This window comes from Sparassis crispa, assembly GCF_003851025.1.
Source record: "Sparassis crispa DNA, contig_000005F, whole genome shotgun sequence".
Classification (NCBI taxonomy): domain Eukaryota; kingdom Fungi; phylum Basidiomycota; class Agaricomycetes; order Polyporales; family Sparassidaceae; genus Sparassis; species Sparassis crispa.
In genome coordinates, this window is record NW_020939752.1 from 570,005 (window position 1) to 588,929 (window position 18,925).

The following is an 18,925-nucleotide window of genomic DNA, read 5'->3' on the forward strand; positions in this document are numbered from 1 at the left end:
TTACTCTGAGTCTTATAGTCTTTTCTAATGCTTGCAGCCTTCATATAATGTAGTACAATATGTAATTAATAGAATATATGTTTCTACAGTTACTTCAGCAAAACAGAACTTTGCTATACAATTAGAAGATAGCTATAAAGATCTTGTATATATAAGTGCTCAGTCTATAATATAATAGACTCTAGAGTATAAGCCTAAAATGAACAAATAAAATACTGTCTCTCAATAACTTGTTATATATTATAGATGACTATATTAAGATACTCTATAGTACTGCATGATAGTTTAGAAAAACTGTAAGCTGTAGAACAAGACTATAATAAGATGCAGAGTACTGTTTGTTTATAAGTCTTATCTATCTATGATAAAAGTCAAGTGTCTTTTACTTACTCTTTTCTAATAGACAGAATTTGGCTAAGTCTTTTTCAAGAAAAAGATGTCTAATTTAATATAAGATAGTTGTGATGTATGGCCTAATGGTCAAGTGGTCTAAAGTGTCACTTGGAATTATATTCTATAAAATGAACCTAAGGTCCAGGGTTCAATCCTGGCTGGTGTCAAAGTTAAAATTGTATTTTGTTGCTAATCTTCAGATTATCCTCAGATTATCTGGAAGATTATATTAAGATTATCCTGAGTTAATCTATGCACCTACAAATAAGTCTACTTAAAAGTAGCAATTCTTATGAAAATTTGCTACTTATTGATAGAAAAGATTATCTTTCATAACTGACAAAGATGGTGATTTGGATTACCCGACCGAATCATCTCGGATAGAGGACCTCAATACACATCCAAGGTCTTCCAAGAGTTAAATCGACTACTCCAGATCAGATCATCAATGAGCACAGCTTATCACCCTCAGATGGATGGAGAAACAGAGCGAGTCAACCAGGAGCTGGAAATCTATCTTCGACTCTATTGCGGAAACAACCCTGAAACATGGGCCGACCGCCTGCCAGACCTCGAGTTTTGTCATAACACAAGGGAACACTCGGCACGGAAGATGAGCCCATTCCGCATCATGATGAGATATGAACCACGTGGACTCCCTTCCGTATTCCCAACCACGAACATTCCATCGGTTGAATCCAGGCTTGACATGTTGCAAAAGATAAGACTAGAAGCACTAGCCATGCACGAGTTAGCCCGACAACAGATGGCGGACCGAGTCAGACAAGAATCACTGAAGTTTACATTAGGACAGAAGGTCTGGCTAGACTCAAGGAACCTGAAGGTCAATTACACCTCGCGCAAGATAGCACCAAAGCGTGAGGGGCCATTCGAAATTGTCGAAGTCATCAGACCAGCCAACTATCATCTCAAACTCCCGAAGACCTGGCGAGTTCATTCCATATTCCATGCCGCCCTTCTATCTCCTTATCGCGAAAACGACATACATGGTCCGAATTACGTGAACCCACCACCGGATGTCGTTGATAACGAAGAAGAGTACGAAGTTGAAGCCATCCTGAATCACAAGACGTACTGAGGTCATCTGAGGTACTTAGTCAAGTGGAAGGGATATTCTTCAGCAGAAAACTCATGAGAACCTACCCACAATTTACAGAATGCCAAGCGAATCCTCGATGCATATAAAAGGACCAGGGGAATCCAGTAGAGGAGAAGAAACCCGGAATGACTACCACAATGGTTTTCCTCATCATCTTCCTAATCGTCCTCCACTGCACAACCCTCACTTTTCTTTGGATCATCCACCGAATCCTTATCAGACGACTTGTCGAACACACACTCTTCACACGAGACAGCCCGCACGCTAACAGCTGGGGTGATCAGAACGATGCCTGGAACTGATCAGGCAGCTCCTATCTCTGTGGGAATACTCTTTATCGTCCAATGGATTTTCATCTATTTGATTATTACCCGGATCCACGACATTCTATTTCACATCACAGATAACCGTGATCCCCTTAACGACTGAAAGGTATAAAAGGAGGAGAAGATGACATATCATCAATGCCCACTTCTGCTATAGACGACCTTGTTCACAATATACTCGCTGAAGTCGCCTCCGCAATTATGAGCATACCCGCATCGCCTACGCTTGTCAATGGCACAGACACCCTTTATCTGCGCCTCATCGCCCTCACCATCTATCGAACTCAGTCACGCATCAGATGAACAAGAATTTGCCACACGTCTGGTCTCGGCTATCCGTGTTCCTGTCGACTTCACAGATATCCTTGTCGCCTTACGAAATTGCCCGCAAGATCGACAAGCAGTGGTTTCCATGCAACGAGCATTAGAAATGGTCGAGTGGATGCAGACGGCCAGACAAGAGCTCATCGCAGCAGAGGAAAGGACGAGTAGAGCCCGAACCAGAGTCGACCAAGTCTAGTCATTGATGCGCAGTACAGTCACTCGTACAGCACAGGAGATTTGGAGGGAGCATGGGGACGAAGACATCGGACACATCCTCGGATACACCACTAATGGAATACCCACATCCACTCCTCGCTCGTCGCCAGAACCAATTCCATTCGACCTCGCCCTCCTCGTTCGCACGTACCCAGTGGATGATCTCTGTTATCACAACCATCTTTCTCGACCGCATCCACTTCTTCGCGTCGCAGTCATCCCTACAGGGATGGACGTATCCCTGAACAAGGATCACGAACCAGCCGGCGGACATGCTACAGATGTGGAGGAGATCATTATGTCCGCGACTGCCCCCGATGACGATGAAGATCACAATATTTCTTGTGGGACAAAAAACATTAGACGGGAGCTGATGTTACAATGCTCCTCACTTGTGGCACATCTTTTCTTTTTCTTTTCCTTGTTCCCTTTATGTTACCAGACCACGTGATCCAACACGTGACTCATCGGAGCGCAACCTCCGATTCTTTACCCAGATGTCCAGAACCCCTAGTCTAGGGTTACACCGGATCCAACTCCGGACCGTCTTCTTATCGCGCATGCAAGACGTGCATGTATGCCTCATCTTTACCTCGTTCTGATACACGACTCATTATCCCCATTAGTACTGATTATCTCTCACGACCTTACTCAGCTTTCTCATACATATTACTTCCTCGCTGTTACCTTGCCCCGATATCATTTCACCTTATCTAGCCAATGAACGATTCCGCATTACTGCGTAGTACTGCGGATACCTTTTGTATAAGTAGACGACCTTGTCGAGCTGGATCCCCATCTCGACCTGGTTACCATAAAACCAGCTTTTCACTTGCCTTTGACTAAGATCGACCGTTAGTAGCAGACAGCTACTACGAGTCATAAGAACGAACTCTGATCGACCTTCAGTGCGAGGACATCGCCAGAAGTGTCACTTGAACGGACTTGTGTCTTAGACTAAGACCTTGTCTCGTGACGACTCGACTAGCCGCTCGTGTTTCGCTGCCGCGTAACATCCAGAGCCTCAGGTGTTCCGGCAGGGGAGGGCTCAAATCTACTCGAGTTGCAACAGGAAAATATTGATGATTATCACAGTCTCACCGCAGCTCGGAAGGCAGAGCTAGTTCAAGAACTCGAAGAAGAGAAAACATCACGCATGGTCGGGCTGCGCCTTAATCAGCGCGGCCGTACTCAGGATGTTAACAATGTCTGCAAGAAGATCGAAGACCTAGTATGTTATATTCATTCTCGTTACATTCTTTCTTCTGACAATTGACATAGCTCCATGGTTTGAAGTGCCGTGTCGGTGTGGAGGGCTTCTTCTGCCTTGTGTGCAACACAACCGACTTCCACATGCCCCTGCGCTGGTACTTCAGCTCGCAGGAACTCAATAAGTACCTGCGTGGCGCAATCAAGAAGGGTTGGGACCCTGCCAATATCGGTGCATTGGCAGAGGCCTTTGCAGTGGCCAGCTGCGATTTTATGTGTGAGTTTATCCTGATTCTTATCTCCCCTTTGGCTAACGAGTTACCTAGCTTTCCTGAGAACTTCGAAATCAAAGGCCGACTGGTTGAAGGGAGAAATTCGCGACAAGATCAATACCATGCTCGGTGAGTTAGTATGTACTGGTTAATGAGACGTACTAATATTTGAGGAACATAGTGGAGATCACCAGGAACAGCAAAGCGGTTATGAACTACGTCAACTACGAGAGGGATATCGTACTCAAATACGGCATCACGTTGCAAGGATGGACTCACGAGAAGTGGGCGAACCCCTCTGACCTCAGCACCAGCCCTCCTCCTCTTCGTACTCTCCTGGCAGCACTGGAGAGCGGCACCTGCAAGTTTGAACAACTGACATCGGAGGAGCTGAAGAAGAGGACAGAGGAATATGATCAGAAAGTAGCCGCAGGAGAGGCCGTCGCTCGAAAGAAAAGGAAGGATACAGGTGGGAAGCATGCTGGGATGAGGCGGAAGCATCGCGCGGAGGCTGAAGATGCAGATGCAGATATGGAGGATGACGATGACGATGAGGTAAATGAGGAGGAGGTGCTGAGTGCCTGCACCGGTGAGAAGAGGCCCTCCGATGACGCAAACACCAGTGAGCAGAGGCCCTCTGATGACGCAAACACCGGTGAGCAAAGGCCCTCCAATGACATGAACACCGGCGAGAAGAGGCCCTCCGATGACGCAAACGCCGGCAGCAGCAAGAGGCGGCCTTCGAAACGTCGACACAAGACAAGTTCGCACACCCCAAAGAGTGCAGAGACCATCCCGAGCGATGTGGACGACTGATCGTATGCACTCAAGTGTCAATGTGGAGGCCAATTTCCTTGCGACCATCTCTTGTCTGCTCCCGCCCTGTTACTTCCATCATCCTCTATTCCTCAACTTCCACTCTTCGCTATCGCACCTCGTGGATGGCACCATATACCGTTTCCGCCTTCGATCTCCTGGCTCTGCTGGACATTACTTCAGTTATGTCTCATTCTAGCTCTCCTCTAGTGAACACTTGCTGCATTCCCCCCATCTGATACCTGTTAATGTACTTACCTTGTTTTAAACGAGATTTTCCGTAGATTTTCCAATTGATTCAATGACTCAGATAGTTTATTGATGATATAAGGGAAGTAAGTGGTGTACATAAGCTACTAAACCAGTATAATGTGAGTTGAATGTCAAGGCCAACATCCTACACTGTGAGCGGGCGGCGGCAGCGACGCAGACGCGTGGGAAGTTGAATTTGGAAAGAAGCGTGCGGCGGGAGGGTGGAGGGCGGCTTCCAGAGTGCCCGACAGGAGGACTAGACCAATATAGTGTGTGTTAAGTGTTGTGGCCAACGTCCTGCGCTGTGAGGTGGGCGGCGGCAGTGACGCGGCGGCGTGGGAAGCTGAATTTGGAAAGAAGCGCGTGGCGGGAGGGCGGAGGGCGGCTTCCAGAGTGCCCGACAGGAGGAGGCACGTGCTTGATGGCGGGGAGCGGCCAAGGCGCTCATCGGGAGGTGGTGGGAACCGGCTCGTCGGCACCGCCAACGATGCCAGTGGGAGATAGCTGGCATCTGACGTGCAGGATTGCTCAAAGTACCCACACTCTCCAGCACTTTCTCCACAGGTAAGAGGATAAGAGGGATCTACACTAATTAGGCGGCACACGTGCACCCGTGTGATGCCACTAATTAGTAGCTGATCGTGGGATGATTAGGTGGCCGCGCAACAGATTGTACGCAACGCTCGCCGATGGTTCTATATATTCAACAACAGACTGTACAGGGTTAACGATGCGACGACACCGGGAGTCGAACATAAAGGCCTTAACCGGAGACACTCGGGAGAGAAGTCGGGCAGGTACGGAAAAGTGGTGCAATTAAGGGGGGCGAGGAGACCTTGGCAAGCAAGGTGATAACTTTTGCATAGTCTTCCCAACTTATTGGAAATTGCATCCAGTGAAGCAACCAGCAAGCTGCACCGGAATGTTCTGAACTATGACGTGATCGAAGAGATAGTATCCTTTATTGAACCTCAGAAGGTCTTCCCTCTCATGATGACTTGTCGGACGACATACGGCGCTTGCGCTCCCGTGGCTGCTCTCAGATCTCAGTCTCAATAGGGACCCGTGGAACACAGACCGGCTCTCCAAGTATTGCAGCTACATGCTCGGAGACCCCTCGAGACGTATCATGCATCTCAGAAGACTGGAAATGATGCCTACATCCTATCTCACTGGAGCCACAACATTCTACCCGTTGGAAGTCATTCGTCGTGCTACGCGTCTTGAATCGCTATCCATCAACTACGTTGACGAGTTCCTAGAGTCGTATCCGGTCCTTGCATGTGCGCTGCGGGTCCCGCCTGCGCTTCAGTACCTCGCATTGTCATCAGCTGGACCCAAGACACACCAGCTACTGTCGAAGATGGCCAGCCGGCCGAGAGAAATTAGATTTCGCAACCTCGCTATACCACACGGTCTGTCCCTTGATCAGCTGCTACAACCGTTCACCGAAGACTGAGCATATGCGCCTCCGACATCTGCCGCTCATCGGCATAGTATACTTTCCTACGCATTGATGGGTCACGGTGTTTGTTATCGGGAGTGGGCTCGAGAGGTTGCTGCCAACATTGCGACTCTGGTGTGGGTTGCCTTTGAGGAACCTGAGTGCTGCTGCGTCATGTTCCGCGTTACGCGTCGTACCGAGGCAAGTTTGCCCGAGGTGGAAGAACTCCCGGAAGCTCGAGGGCGCCTTGTGGAGCGCGGACTACTTGACACTGGGCGCGCGTGAGTTGTGCGTCGGCGTGACCGCTTCTGTTGGACCCTATCGCGGATTACTGCCTACGATGGCGGAAGTTGCATAGATGTCGAAGTTTTGTATTGTTTGTCTCCTAACCGTGCAGAGATGTTTTTTCAGTCCTTTTATTAGGATTTTTGAATGTACACATAGCAGGCTTAATCTTACTGTCGTTGGTGCAGAACCCAGAGCAGCCAGTCTATCCAATTGCAGAACTTCATGTAAGTTCGGGGGCGCGGATTTGTTATGTTGGATTTGACGAGGCTGGAACAGTAGCGGATGTTTGCCCTGTATGCCCACGTCCTGGATTTACTTGCAGGAGGGGTAAGATGCGATTCACAATCTGCACTTCGATACAGTAGGTTTTGTAAAACATCAGGTCGTACTCCGACAAGTATCGGGCAACACCGATCGTGGTCGTTCCGCATCTCACAGGTGAACATGCTTGCGACGTCGGCCTCTGACACCCTTCGCCGGGATTTGTACACGGCCTAAACAACTTGCCTGCACCCTATCCAATCATGAATTGCGGGGTATGTGAGAATGTTTGCTGAGACCATATTATGAGACAACAAGCAGTACAGTAGCAATGTACACACCTTATTCAGACCGATCGAGCTGCCGCGGCCACGACTCCAACCATGACGGCCAGTAGAAATGCGAGTAGGTAGTGCACACGGGCGGCATGTCCATGAGAGGCAGCGTGTTGTGGTATCTCGACTCGACCGACTCGAACCCTCGCAACAAGGAAGGGGCGTCGTCGAACCGAGGTCCAGTGTAGGTTTTGTGATACCCGATGATTATGTGTGCGACATCGACCTCTTTGAGCCGCCCTATGAGGCTTGAAACGGTCGATGGATCCACCCCTGAACGTTCCATGATAATGTGGACCGTCATGTTCTTGCGCGAGAGCGGTGGCCGCAACGGATCTGGAGATGCCAGGAGGGCATCGACTAGGTTATCGAGGCTCTCCTCCATAACCACTAGGTTCTCGAGATCCGGCATGCTGTGCAACACCGACCTGAAGCTGTCCCGTCCGCTCGGCGTCATCTCACAGCAGACGGGGTTCTCGACTACCCACAATTCCTTAATCTGCACCAGAGGCAGCTCCTCCAATGCGAGCTTGAGCATCGCATCAAAGTCTTCAGAGTCTGCAGTGTAGATGCAGACGTCGAAGCCGGAGGCGGGCCCCACAGCCATAAAGTCGCATACATACACGTCCTGCACGACGCAGGCCCTGACAACAGTCTTCACCGCGGGTAAATGAGAAAGCCCCACGGGCCTTGCTAGCTCTTCTGGGGCGGCGACGTGCATGCACAACGCCGTGTCGTCCGCGAGGGCGAGGTGCGGAAGGATCGATCCAAGGCCTGTAGCGCCATCTCCTGGTCGATAGCTGAACCTCCGCAACCTTGGGAGCGAAATGACGCGGGATTCTGGGAGGATGGAAGAGTCACGAATATTGGAGAGCCCAAGGTCGACAAGATTGGGTGTCCTCTCAAGTAAGGATAGAATTTTTGAGGAAAGGCCGGGGCAGGCGTACCCTGAGAGGTTGAGATGAGTGAGAGAAGGCATATTATTCGATGGCAGCCAGGACATGGACGCTAGGAATAACTGCTGTATGCGCGGCGTATGTCCCTTGAAGATGGAAGACACCCTCACGTGTCGGTCCTGCTCGGTCACTTCACCCATCAATGAGACAGACTCCAGCTTCGGAGCGGGGAAGTTGAGATAGATCGGACATTCCCTGCTACTGTCACCCTCCCACCACACCGACCGGACGCGTTCAGTGCCTCCGTACGACAGGAACGACAACATGCCGGGTGAAGGGCGACCAAGCAGACTGATGTTTAGAGGTACGGCCTGGGAGCGTTGCAACACGACGCTTATAGGCACGTCGCTACGTTCGGAGTCGACGACATTCGCCCAAAGCGTAGGCAAGTTCAGTGTGAGGTGACGCCAGTAACGGCACACATGCGTCAGTTGGACGCAAGGACCCACGTTCACGTAGTAGGGTAGCCATGGAGGGGACCCGTTATCGCCCCATAGGACATAGTCCAGTTCTGTGTAAGGCAGGTCGGGGACGAACTGGAAAATCATGCTGAGGACGTCTGGTGGTAGCCTGTTGACGGGGGACTGCCAATTGAGAAACCTGCTGACGACTGTGCTAGAAGCGCTAACAAGTGCAGCCAGCTCTGTGAGCTACTGAGCCTCGGAGTAGCTTCAGGTTGACGTTGGACTACGTTATTGCATACAGGATTACATACCGAATTTAGACTTGAAAGAGAGGGGTGAGCTGCGTGAGTTTAGTCATGTGGTAGGAGACGTACCTCAGATGTCCTGCTTGTTTCTGGATGTTCGCCAGTAGGGCTTCTGCCAGCTTCATGGCAGACATGTTTTCGAGACTTTGGGCAAAATTCGAGCTCGGGCTCATATTGCCTGAACAAGGTCTAAAAATGAATGAACATGATCCAAGCACCTTCAAAAATCATGTCCTGACCAGAAAAAATTACTATCGATGAGTGTCGAAGTGAATATGGATACTTCGAGGACGCAGTTATAAGTCGTGGTTCTGTTGTATTCCTCGGCGTGTAAGGGGTGACTGACTGTGACACATAAAGAACAATATTAATTAGCGTGACAACAGCCTCTCCTATTCGAGCGGGTTTTTCAAGAGTAGTTGTCTGTCGTTTCAGTGGGTTCAAATATCTCGTCCTTGGTCGACGCCTCCTGCCTCAATTTGTGCGAAGCTGAGAACTGGGTGTGACAGGAATCCAAAATCACACGAAGTACTCTCGGCGGTAACAATTATTCAATAGAGCAGTGAGTGTCTTTACATCTGCTAAGATAAGATATTTCGTCATCGGACCGTTGACTGAAAGAGTCTCAATTCTCCGCAACAAGCCGGACCCCTTGCGCAGACAAGCACGCTGCAACCTCGTTTCAATCGTGTATCCATCGCTCACACTAGCAGAAGATGTTCACTGCCACCCCGAAGTCTGAAGCCTGACAATTCAGATCCATGGCATCTTCGACCACCGCTTGACCGAAACTGACCACTTAAGCGAGCTCCACCGGCAAACTCCTCGAAAGTTCACAAAATCATGAAGAAATTACGCAGAAAGAGGTCCTCTATCGATATCTCTGCTCCAGCTGCGATATCGTCTACTTCTGCGCCCACCGCGACGATTCCTCCCCTGTATGCACGATTTGCGAAGACCAGAGATGGCGTGTACCCGGAGCCCGCGCTGGTAGAGAACAACAGTCGGACTGGTCGGGGAGAGCGTGCGAGGAAGGACAGTGCTAATGGCAACAGGCGACCGGACGAACGCGTTTTTCTGACGGCAGCATCGCGGTCGTCGTCGCAAGGTCGAGGAGAGCAGACAGAAGGTCCGAGAACGCAGACGCAGGTGAGAGCAGTGCATCGTAAACCAGTGGCGCCGGCGGCAGCTGCTGCAGTTGCAGCAGAGTCTCGTCACCACGAGTCGGAGACAACGTACGGGCACAAACATGCGGCATCTTGGGACAGCACCATGCATACTCAACCGGTGTCGACCGCATCGGCCGCCGCCGCGGCGGAGGAGAGTCGTCACCATCGCTCTGGATCGTCGCAGGCAGCACCGCCGTCGGTTACTCGCTATCACTCAGCCGTAGTCCCGCCCCACGTGAATCTGATACAGTCTCTTGAAAATACGATCTCTTCTCAGTCTCTAGCTCAGCACATCCATCATCCAGGTACAAGCCACGAGAACACGCAGCCTGAAGCGAGGCAGAAACACTCTCGTGACGACGGAATTAGTCCTCAGAGGTTCTTGGCAGTACCCTCGGCAGCAGGTAAAGACTCCCGATACAATGTCTCAACTATGGCACAAGCACCTGGTGCTCCGAATCCTCCGCGCATCCACCGAATACCTTCCCTTGAGCGGGGCATGCTGCCGGAGTCGTTCTCCCCAGCGCGCGAGACTCGCGATGGACGACAGGCCGGCCCACCGCCGACGCGCGATCCCTCAAGCCACCGCGAACGGAAGATCTCGTCGTCCAGCAGGCATGGACATGCGCTCCCTACCCCTCCGCCGTCCTCGACATCGTCGATCATGTCTCCGCGGTCTACGGCGTCGCACGTGCCGCCCTCTGCACATCCCGTTGTAGCCCCATGGCAGCATTCTACCGCAGGCGAGTCGTCGGCTGCACCGAGAATGTCGTCACGCTCCAGCTCAAGTCATAGCAGTGGACCGACGCCGCGGAGAAAGTACTCGCTGTTGGCCGCGTTTGGGCCTCCAATGCCAAAGCCCGAACCTCAAACGTTGTCCATGCCCAGCAATGCTGATTCACGAACGGAGAAGGTGAGGGAGCTCTTCTCCGTGACCTTGTTCGACCTTCTTTTGTCCAGGACCTGCCGCGTACGGCGGCTAGAATCATTCTGACTCCGTAACGTTGGGTGCGTGTTTCGGCAAGAGAAGCCGGAAGATCCTCTTTTCTTCACATGTATGTAACGAACTTACGGCGTATGCGCGGCATTTCGAATGCAGCGTACACACCCTCGCTTCCTGTTGGTGTGTGCACGTGTCTGCCACGCGGTGAGAAACGTCAAAATGCTTCGCACGCCAGGGTCGAGTATTGAAAAGAAGAATGTTCGGGTTGGCTGCTTTCCATCATCGTCTCCATTCCTCCGGTAGGCTGTGCCAGAGTATAATGCTAATAGATATGGCTTGCCAGACAATAATTCATAGTCCCCAGTCGACTTCTGTTCGCGAAGCGGAAGCGAACGTACACGACCGCCGCAATGCTATCATTGGCGTACCGGTACAGGTAAGTGGTCCGATCTATCTGTCGAGAGTGTTCCGTATCAAACTTTCGCGATTTGCGTTATCGAGATGGTGTACTGACAGTGCTCGTTGACAGGAGGCGCCTGCGTTCTCCCTGCCGCAGAGCCCTCAGCGACGTACGCACCGCGTGCCTGTCCCTGTCGACCCTCCATTTAGCAGCGCTAGGATGTCTGCTGCGATCCCCATTCCACCCCCTGTCCTCCCTCGGCCTCAGAGCCCCATCGTTCCTCAGCACGGCCTGCAACGCTCCGACCATTCCGTATTTTCCTTGGGGTCTGGTGTTCCCTCCGTGCCTTCAGCAAGATCTCATTCCTCTAGTTTGAAAACACCCGAGGTGCCCTTGAACCCCCCTCCGTCAGCACAGGCCTCCGGCTCTAGCATACCCCCACTCGTTCCGCCAAAAACCCCGCTGCCTCCATCGCTGGGAGCGCTTCCCGACATCTCTGCCTTCTCACCCTTTATGCATCCCTCGGACCTAAGCGCCCTCGCACCGCAGACCCCGCCAAAGCTGCCTCACGAGCCGTTTGCTCCGCCGACTCCACAAAAGCCGCAGCTTGACCCACTTCCTCCGCAGACTCCCTCAAAGTCGCAGCACGAAACTCTCGCACCAAGCACCGAATCTGGCCCACGGAATACCTCAGTGTCCCCTCCGCCGGATGGCTCCTCGCACTCCAGTACGGCCTCGATGTCCCAGAGCGGGCTCGTGCGCGGTCGGCCCCTGATCTTTGCTGCCATGGCTGCGACAGAAACAGACACCGGAGTGTTGGAAGTGCAACGAGACGTGTCGTTTGAGGTCGTTCACGCGCCCTCTGAGGAGCGCGACGCGACGTTTAATCAGAACACGTCGTTTGGACACGGCTACCCTACGCCGCGTTCACCTTCGCCTCCCCTTCCGGAAGTCGCGCCGACAGAATTGCCTAAGCACAATCGAGAGGGCTCTAAGGCTTCGCGCATCCTGGGCTGGTTCCGCGGTGGAGACAAGTCGCGTGCACATGGCGACAGACGATTCCCCTCGGAGCAGAAGCATCGCAGTGGGAAGGAATCACCGCTTCCTGCGGACCCGCTGCGTCCTAGGAAGCTCTGCAAGACGAGCTCGCAGCAACGTCGGCGCGCGAACTCAAATCAGTCGGAGGACAGCGTGGCTGCGGGGGTGGCATCCGCCGTGCGTGTGGAGTCGTCAAGTACAGAGGGATCACCTTCCACACCTCTGCACACGAGCAGCAGCATGCCGCAGCTTGGCTCCCCCATCCAGTTATATCGTAACGGGTCGATATCGAGCGTTGAGTCGGTTTCTCCCTCAAAAAGTGTTCTGGGTGACACCTCACAGCCTCATCGCTCGAAGTCATCGCGTGATGGAAATGGTGTGAAGACACTGACGAAACGACAGGTAGAGAAGCTGCAGAACAGGATACCCAGCATTGACAACCATAGTCCCCGTGGAAGTGAAGAAGCACCTGCTACTGGCCCAGTTCTTGCTAAGCCGCCAACTCCAATTTCGCCTGAAGAGTATGCGCAGGCCCGGTCGCGGCGGCGGGGTGAGCGCCTGCAGAAGACGCGCCCGGTTGGGTTCGAACCGCGGTTCAGGGAAGCAGCGTCACCTGCAGGAGTAGGACCTCCAGTAGAAGTGAAGGAACCTACATATTACCCCCTTGCGAGACATTTGACAGATCCTACGCTCCTGTCCGCTCTCCTTCCGTATTTGTCGTTCTACGAGTGGTGCGTCGTTGCGCGAGTTAACAAGGAGGTACGGACGGCGGTGGAGGATCGGAGAGAGCTCACAGAGCTAGTGTTGGAGCGATATCTGAAGACTGTGGGGTATACGCGCTGGTGGTGGGACGGACTAGATCCTCTGTTTCTGACCATCCAGGTGAGCACTCCTGGCCGTAGTGCATGCACATGCACATCGGCCAATCGTTGATGGCTTTTTTCCATGCAGGATCTGCATTCATACATGCGCGGAGTGTCGATGCCGATGCATCAATACTCTCGACTCGCAAGCGCGTACCTGCAGTCTCGGGACGCGTCGCAAGCTGACCTGATGCGCGAGTTGACATTGTGCTGCCGTGCGTTCACCCGTCTTGTCCTGCGGCTGCGCGCACAAGCCGAAACGGAGGCTGCTCATAATGCGAGCATAGAAGCAGTCGAGGGCCCTCTACCTACTTCCGCGAGTAGCGTGCGCAGTCCCAGTCGCTCTGCGCAGCATTCGCGTGTCGGGAGCATGTCACGCAACACAAGCCGCGCACCCTCACCCTCGTCTACGATTTCGCATGCTCGGGGCCAATCGTACCACAGTGGTACTCGCGTGAACACATTTCATTCTCCCTTGTTCCGCCTGCGCAGAGCGCCCCTCCTCCAGGTGTTCGTGCCGTCGCCAGAGGGTGACTGGCTGTCCGACGCGGGCGTGCTCGAGTGCGAAGACGAGCTGAAGCGCGCTGGCGTGATTCACCTCATGCGAGCGGGCGATGTCGTCTGGGACACGGCAGTGGGCGACGAGGGGAATGCGGGGAGGATGTTGTGGGATGGAACTTATCTGATCGTTCGTGCCCTCTTATTTCTTGCTGGACCAGACCACGAACTGACTGTGGGACAGGATTTGAACTACACGTTCTCGCGCATAGGAGAGGTACCGCACTACCTGCCAACGCTCGCGTTTCCGCCATCGTACTTTCATCGAGTGATCAGGTCCGTGGGGAGCGGCAACCCCATCTGTTACGTTGACATCTCACCCTGGGGAGAGGAGATCGCGTCCAACCTGCAGCTCATGCAGGATAAGGTGAAGACGGAGACGTAGGTGTCCGATTTCTCTACTTGCCCAAGTATATTAATCTGTCGTGTTCAGGCCCCAGGGGAGCTACCACACAGTCATGCGCTGGGTGCACCGATCGTCGTTCGTCATCCGCCAGCCTCCACCTGCCAAGCTGATTCGCATACCTGTCCCGCCTACCGTTGGCCCAGGGCCGGCAGCTCATGGCGCGTGGGTCGTCGACCCCGGCTGGTACGGCACCGTCGTGGTTGAGGCAGAGGGGACGAACGAGGGCTTGGCAGACCTACAGGCGCGTTGCAAAGGCGCCTTCCCGCCAAGAGCTGTGGGCGCAAGTCCACACGTGCACAGGCCCCCAAAGGACCATAGGAGTCTCGTTTTCCGGATCCTGCGGGAACGAAGGTATGTGATCTTACTCCACGATATGTTTTGAACTGACATTCACCGTGAACCATCTCATGGCAGTCGCCCAGGTGAAATATGGATACGGACCGTGCGTGAGGAGGAGCGGTTACTCCCTTCATGACAGAGTCGTGTGTTTTTCGCTTTAGATTTATTGGACTCAAGCTCTGGGACTTTCGATACCTGCACCCTGTTGTCTCTTTTAGATTGTGGCAAGCTTTACCCGCTGTTTTTTATGTATACCTGTCTAGTGTAACATTGCAATCATTCTGTATTCACCTATGTCGTAGAACGTATGCATGTTGTAATTTGTCACAGAAATTGATCCACTTGCAATGCGGTCGTGTCGATCAGCGCTAGCCCTTGTGTGTGCCAGTTACCTACCACGAACCTCCTGTGATCTCAAGTGACTACCGACGGTCTACCAGTTTCTCCTGAAATTCTAATTTGAGGACTTCACCGAACACCCACTGCTGCAAGGATCAATTGAAACCGAGCTCAGTGTTTTTTTCCCTTGAGTCCGAGGTCGTTCCGCATGGGTACAAAGTGCTGATCATTCCCCTAAGTCTCCTGGCTGGATCTCCCGACAGCGCCTTCACCTGAACGCCCACCTGTACACCGATAATTTCTGCGCTGCTTGCCGAGATGGCCAAAGTATTCAAGATCGTCCCGACGACACAGAAGTACGACTGGGGGAAGATCGGGCTGTCGTCCAAGGTCGCACAGTATGCTGCAGCCTCGAAGATTCCCGGATTTACGCTGGATGAGAAAGCCCCCTATGCGGAGGTGAGTCTAAAGTGTTATGCACCATCCGTATGCTCACACGCTTGCGAAGTTGTGGATGGGGACACACCCTAGCGGCCCCTCTCGCCTGCTCGCGTCTGATACCAACGAGACACTCGCCCACTACCTCGCCGCTAACCCAGAGCTGATTGGTGGCACTGTCATCGAGCGATTCCGAGATGCGGGCGCGGCGGAGGGCAACATCCCGTTCCTGTTAAAGGTGCTCGCCATCGGGAAAGCGCTGAGCATTCAGACGCACCCTGACAAGAAGATGGCTGAGGAATTGCACAGGGAACGGCCCGATGTGTACAAAGGTGGGGTTGCCCCGTGATAGTCTTAGTTCATGAACTCATCTCCGCACATCGCGTAGACGCGAACCACAAGCCGGAGATGGCGCTAGCTCTCACCCCCTTCACCGCAATGTGCGGATTCCTGCCCCTTCAGAAAACTGCGACATATCTCTTGTCTACGCCGGAGTTCGCAGCGCTCATTCCACAGGCGACCGTTGACAAATTCCTCTCCGTCGCATCTTCGTCAAACCCCACCGGACCCTGTGAGAAGGCTGCATTGCGAGACGTATTCTCCGCTGTAATGACCGCAACAGAGGTCGAGTTCCAGGCGCAGTTGGCGAAGCTCGTGCAGCGGTACGAAGCTGGTAGGGCACTGCCAGCGGAGAGCGGCGTAAAGGATCTCGTTTTGCGGCTGAACAGCCAGTTTCCCGGGGATATTGGCGTGTTCTGCGCATTCATGCTCAACCACGTGAGCATGAATCCCGGCGACGCGATCTTCCTCGCGGCAGGAGAACCCCACGCATATGTGTCCGGTGGTGCGTGCTCGTTGTGCTCCACCAACATAATAAACTCACTCTCACCCCTTGCAGACATCGTCGAGTGCATGGCGACGTCCGACAATGTCATCCGCGCGGGGTTGACCCCCAAGCTAAGGGACATCCCAAACCTGGTGTCCGGCCTGACATATCGCGCGGCGGACGCGAGCCGGCACCTCGTCAAGCCCGCGTCCTTCGACAATACCACACATACCACGCTCTACGATCCGCCGATCCCCGAATTTTCTGTCCTGCGCGTCGTGCTCCCCACTGGTGCGGCAGAAGCGCACCGCGCGATCGATGGCCCGAGCATCGCTATCGTCACTGAGGGTGCCGGTGAGGTCGAGTCGGACGGCCAGCGCGTCCAGGTCGCGGAGGGCGACGTGCTGTTCGTCGCTGCAGGGGCTGAGGCGCAGATTATAGCGGGTGCGAATGGACTGGTTGCCTATCGGGCGTTCGTCGAAGTGAAGTAACGGTGAGTGAGAAGGACACGATAGAAGTATAGAGCATACATGTACAGATAGAACACCAGGATCATCAAGTCGATGGTGCGGTCACGTGGGTCGTGTCTTGAGGGGCTGTCAAGAGGCCGAGAATTATTTCCACCTAAGAAACCATATAGTCTGGGGTGAGCGGAGCCTTGTTCAGTGTCGCAGTTGAAATCTAATGCAAAAACCAGCTGTAAATTAATGTGGGGCCGGGGGGCGTGTGGACCGTGGGAAGTTCCCCTTCTGGTAGATAATAGCTACGATACTAAACTCAGCTCTTGCTCCTACCTATCTTACCGCACTCTGCCTAGCTATAGTTGACCAATTGATTACTTCTGAGTGTGCCCATCAACGGTCATGCGTATGTTTCAAGATTGTCTACTCGGAATTCTTTCTAGGAAGCAGCAAATCCACGAGATTTCTAGCCATCGGGATAGAACTTGAGTCGCTCCGGTTCTACGTCAGTGGACCGCCAAATCTTTTCGAACACCTCCACATTTTCTTTCACCGCAGCGAGCTTTTCTAGGGTGTACTCGCCGGCGTCGGGACCTAAAGGCACGCGCATCCACGACCTCTTACCGCCCTGGCTCTCCACCAGCCCCTTTGCGAGTCCCGTACCATACACGACCTCGTATACCCTCTGCGCCAACTTCGCGACATCGCCAATCTGCTTTCCGGCGACGTGCGCCTTAGGGAGCTCCGCGAGCGTGTTGTATCCCTGCTTCAGGTCGGTGTAGATCGTCGACGTCTTCCCGAGGGGCAGCGAGGCGCCAAAGAACTTGGTGGAGAAGTGACCTGGCATGATGACGAGGACGCGGATGTTGTACGGCTCCACTTCGTAGCTGAGCGACTCAGAGAAGGCATCGAGCGCGGCCTTCGACCCGTGGTAGGCACCCCATTGCGGAAGGTTGTAGAAGGCGCCGAGAGACGTTACATTCAGAATGTGTCCTGATTTACGCTCGCGGAAGTGGGGGAGGAACGCCTGCGTGAAGGCGATGGTGCCGAAGACGTTCGTCTGGAATTGCTTCCGTACGTCTTCCATGCTGGTCGCCACGAATGAGTGAGTGCACATCCCACACTGAATACACTAGAGGATGCCCTTACTCTAACTCTTCCACTGGACCGACAACGCCGAACGCTGCATTGTTGACGAGGACGTCGACATGGCCATAGACTTTCAGCGCCGCTTCTCCGGCCTGGCGAATTTCGGCGTCGGGCGCATTAAGGTCGAGGATGAGCGGCTCAGCGCCTTTCAGGCTGTCAGTGAATTTGGCCATGGACCTGACCGTCGCGATGACCTGCGATTCGATGGTCAGAAAGCCTGTCGCTGCTTCAGTGACCGTTGTACTCACCTTGTCACCTTGTGAGAGTACATACTGAGCCAGGGCGAGGCCAATGCCCGAATTTGCGCCAGTGATCACCCAGACTTTGGGAGACATTTTGTTGAGTCTGCACGCTTGGTAGCTCGATCTCGTTCCCCCAAGTTTTATAGGCCTCCGAGCGGTTATTTTACGGGAATTCGTCCGGCCGTTGCCATGTCCGAGTCCTGTACTTCTGGCGATAAGATGAGTTCTTCGTCATACGTCACCGCCGACTCCAGACGCAGTCCATTGTGGGATACGTTGGCGCTGAACGTCTTTTGGTGTTCGGAATTAGCAGATCGATATCAGGTTCCGTTCCGACTTGCACTTGGTGTGATTCGAATTCGCATGCTCGCGCCTTCGTACGCACATCTGGAAACGGACGGACCAGCAGAGTGAGTAATACGTTTTCCGAGCGACAAATTCGAAGTGTGCATGGCATGAGGCTATACGTGTTCTTTTCGGCGTTTTGATTTGTTTATTGCCATCTGGAAGATGCTTGGCCTCTCTTCCCAGACAACGGACGATCGTCTTGCGAGCCCCCATTGTACCTGTGCCTCAATGACTTTGGCGCATGGGCGAGAAGTTGACAGCTTTGTTCGACCGTTATTTGGTGCAGCGGCTGTGAACATGACGCCATGTGCTTTCTTTTCGACAATTGCTTCCTCCACCAGTTCTGGCTCATCATCTCTCAGATAATCAGTGATGGCGGCTGACGCAAAGACATCGCATTGTGGTGTTCCATCGTTCTGATCTGGATATAGTGGACTTCTTGCCGTAAACTCACAGGAATCACGGCGCAACTTACTTCATATCAG

General features: G+C 53.1%; 7 protein-coding genes across 7 annotated transcripts; 5 read left to right on the top strand and 2 right to left on the bottom strand.

Moving 5' to 3' along the window:
• Nucleotides 1-1,135: 1,135 nt before the first annotated feature.
• On the top strand, nt 1,136-1,492 carry SCP_0602170 (hypothetical protein; the record flags this gene model as incomplete). The annotated part of the gene is made up of 1 exon (XM_027759351.1): nt 1,136-1,492. One exon carries the CDS (start codon nt 1,136-1,138, stop codon nt 1,490-1,492), a length of 357 nt encoding a protein of 118 aa, XP_027615152.1.
• A 2,043-nt stretch (nt 1,493-3,535) lies between these two features.
• Nucleotides 3,536-4,676, top strand: SCP_0602180 (hypothetical protein; the record flags this gene model as incomplete). Its single annotated transcript, XM_027759352.1, has 4 exons — nt 3,536-3,610; nt 3,661-3,865; nt 3,915-3,989; nt 4,042-4,676. The coding sequence occupies 4 exons, from the start codon at nt 3,536-3,538 to the stop codon at nt 4,674-4,676; spliced, it is 990 nt and encodes a 329-aa protein (XP_027615153.1).
• A 1,381-nt stretch (nt 4,677-6,057) lies between these two features.
• SCP_0602190 (hypothetical protein) lies at nt 6,058-6,387 on the top strand (the record flags this gene model as incomplete). Its single annotated transcript, XM_027759353.1, has 1 exon — nt 6,058-6,387. The coding sequence occupies one exon, from the start codon at nt 6,058-6,060 to the stop codon at nt 6,385-6,387; it is 330 nt and encodes a 109-aa protein (XP_027615154.1).
• An 876-nt stretch (nt 6,388-7,263) lies between these two features.
• Nucleotides 7,264-9,055, bottom strand: SCP_0602200 (hypothetical protein; the record flags this gene model as incomplete). Its single annotated transcript, XM_027759354.1, has 4 exons — nt 7,264-8,812; nt 8,867-8,871; nt 8,928-8,937; nt 8,991-9,055. 4 exons carry the CDS (start codon nt 9,053-9,055, stop codon nt 7,264-7,266), a joined length of 1,629 nt encoding a protein of 542 aa, XP_027615155.1.
• Nucleotides 9,056-9,764: 709 nt separating this feature from the next.
• SCP_0602210 (hypothetical protein) lies at nt 9,765-14,773 on the top strand (the record flags this gene model as incomplete). Its single annotated transcript, XM_027759355.1, has 7 exons — nt 9,765-11,003; nt 11,377-11,469; nt 11,563-13,353; nt 13,423-14,022; nt 14,077-14,273; nt 14,326-14,649; nt 14,713-14,773. 7 exons carry the CDS (start codon nt 9,765-9,767, stop codon nt 14,771-14,773), a joined length of 4,305 nt encoding a protein of 1,434 aa, XP_027615156.1.
• Nucleotides 14,774-15,294: 521 nt separating this feature from the next.
• On the top strand, nt 15,295-16,731 carry SCP_0602220 (Mannose-6-phosphate isomerase; the record flags this gene model as incomplete). Its single annotated transcript, XM_027759356.1, has 4 exons — nt 15,295-15,435; nt 15,485-15,746; nt 15,803-16,258; nt 16,313-16,731. 4 exons carry the CDS (start codon nt 15,295-15,297, stop codon nt 16,729-16,731), a joined length of 1,278 nt encoding a protein of 425 aa, XP_027615157.1.
• Nucleotides 16,732-17,167: 436 nt separating this feature from the next.
• On the bottom strand, nt 17,168-18,185 carry SCP_0602230 (Uncharacterized oxidoreductase; the record flags this gene model as incomplete). Its single annotated transcript, XM_027759357.1, has 3 exons — nt 17,168-17,789; nt 17,851-18,044; nt 18,099-18,185. 3 exons carry the CDS (start codon nt 18,183-18,185, stop codon nt 17,168-17,170), a joined length of 903 nt encoding a protein of 300 aa, XP_027615158.1.
• Between the last annotated feature and the right edge of the window lie 740 nt (nt 18,186-18,925).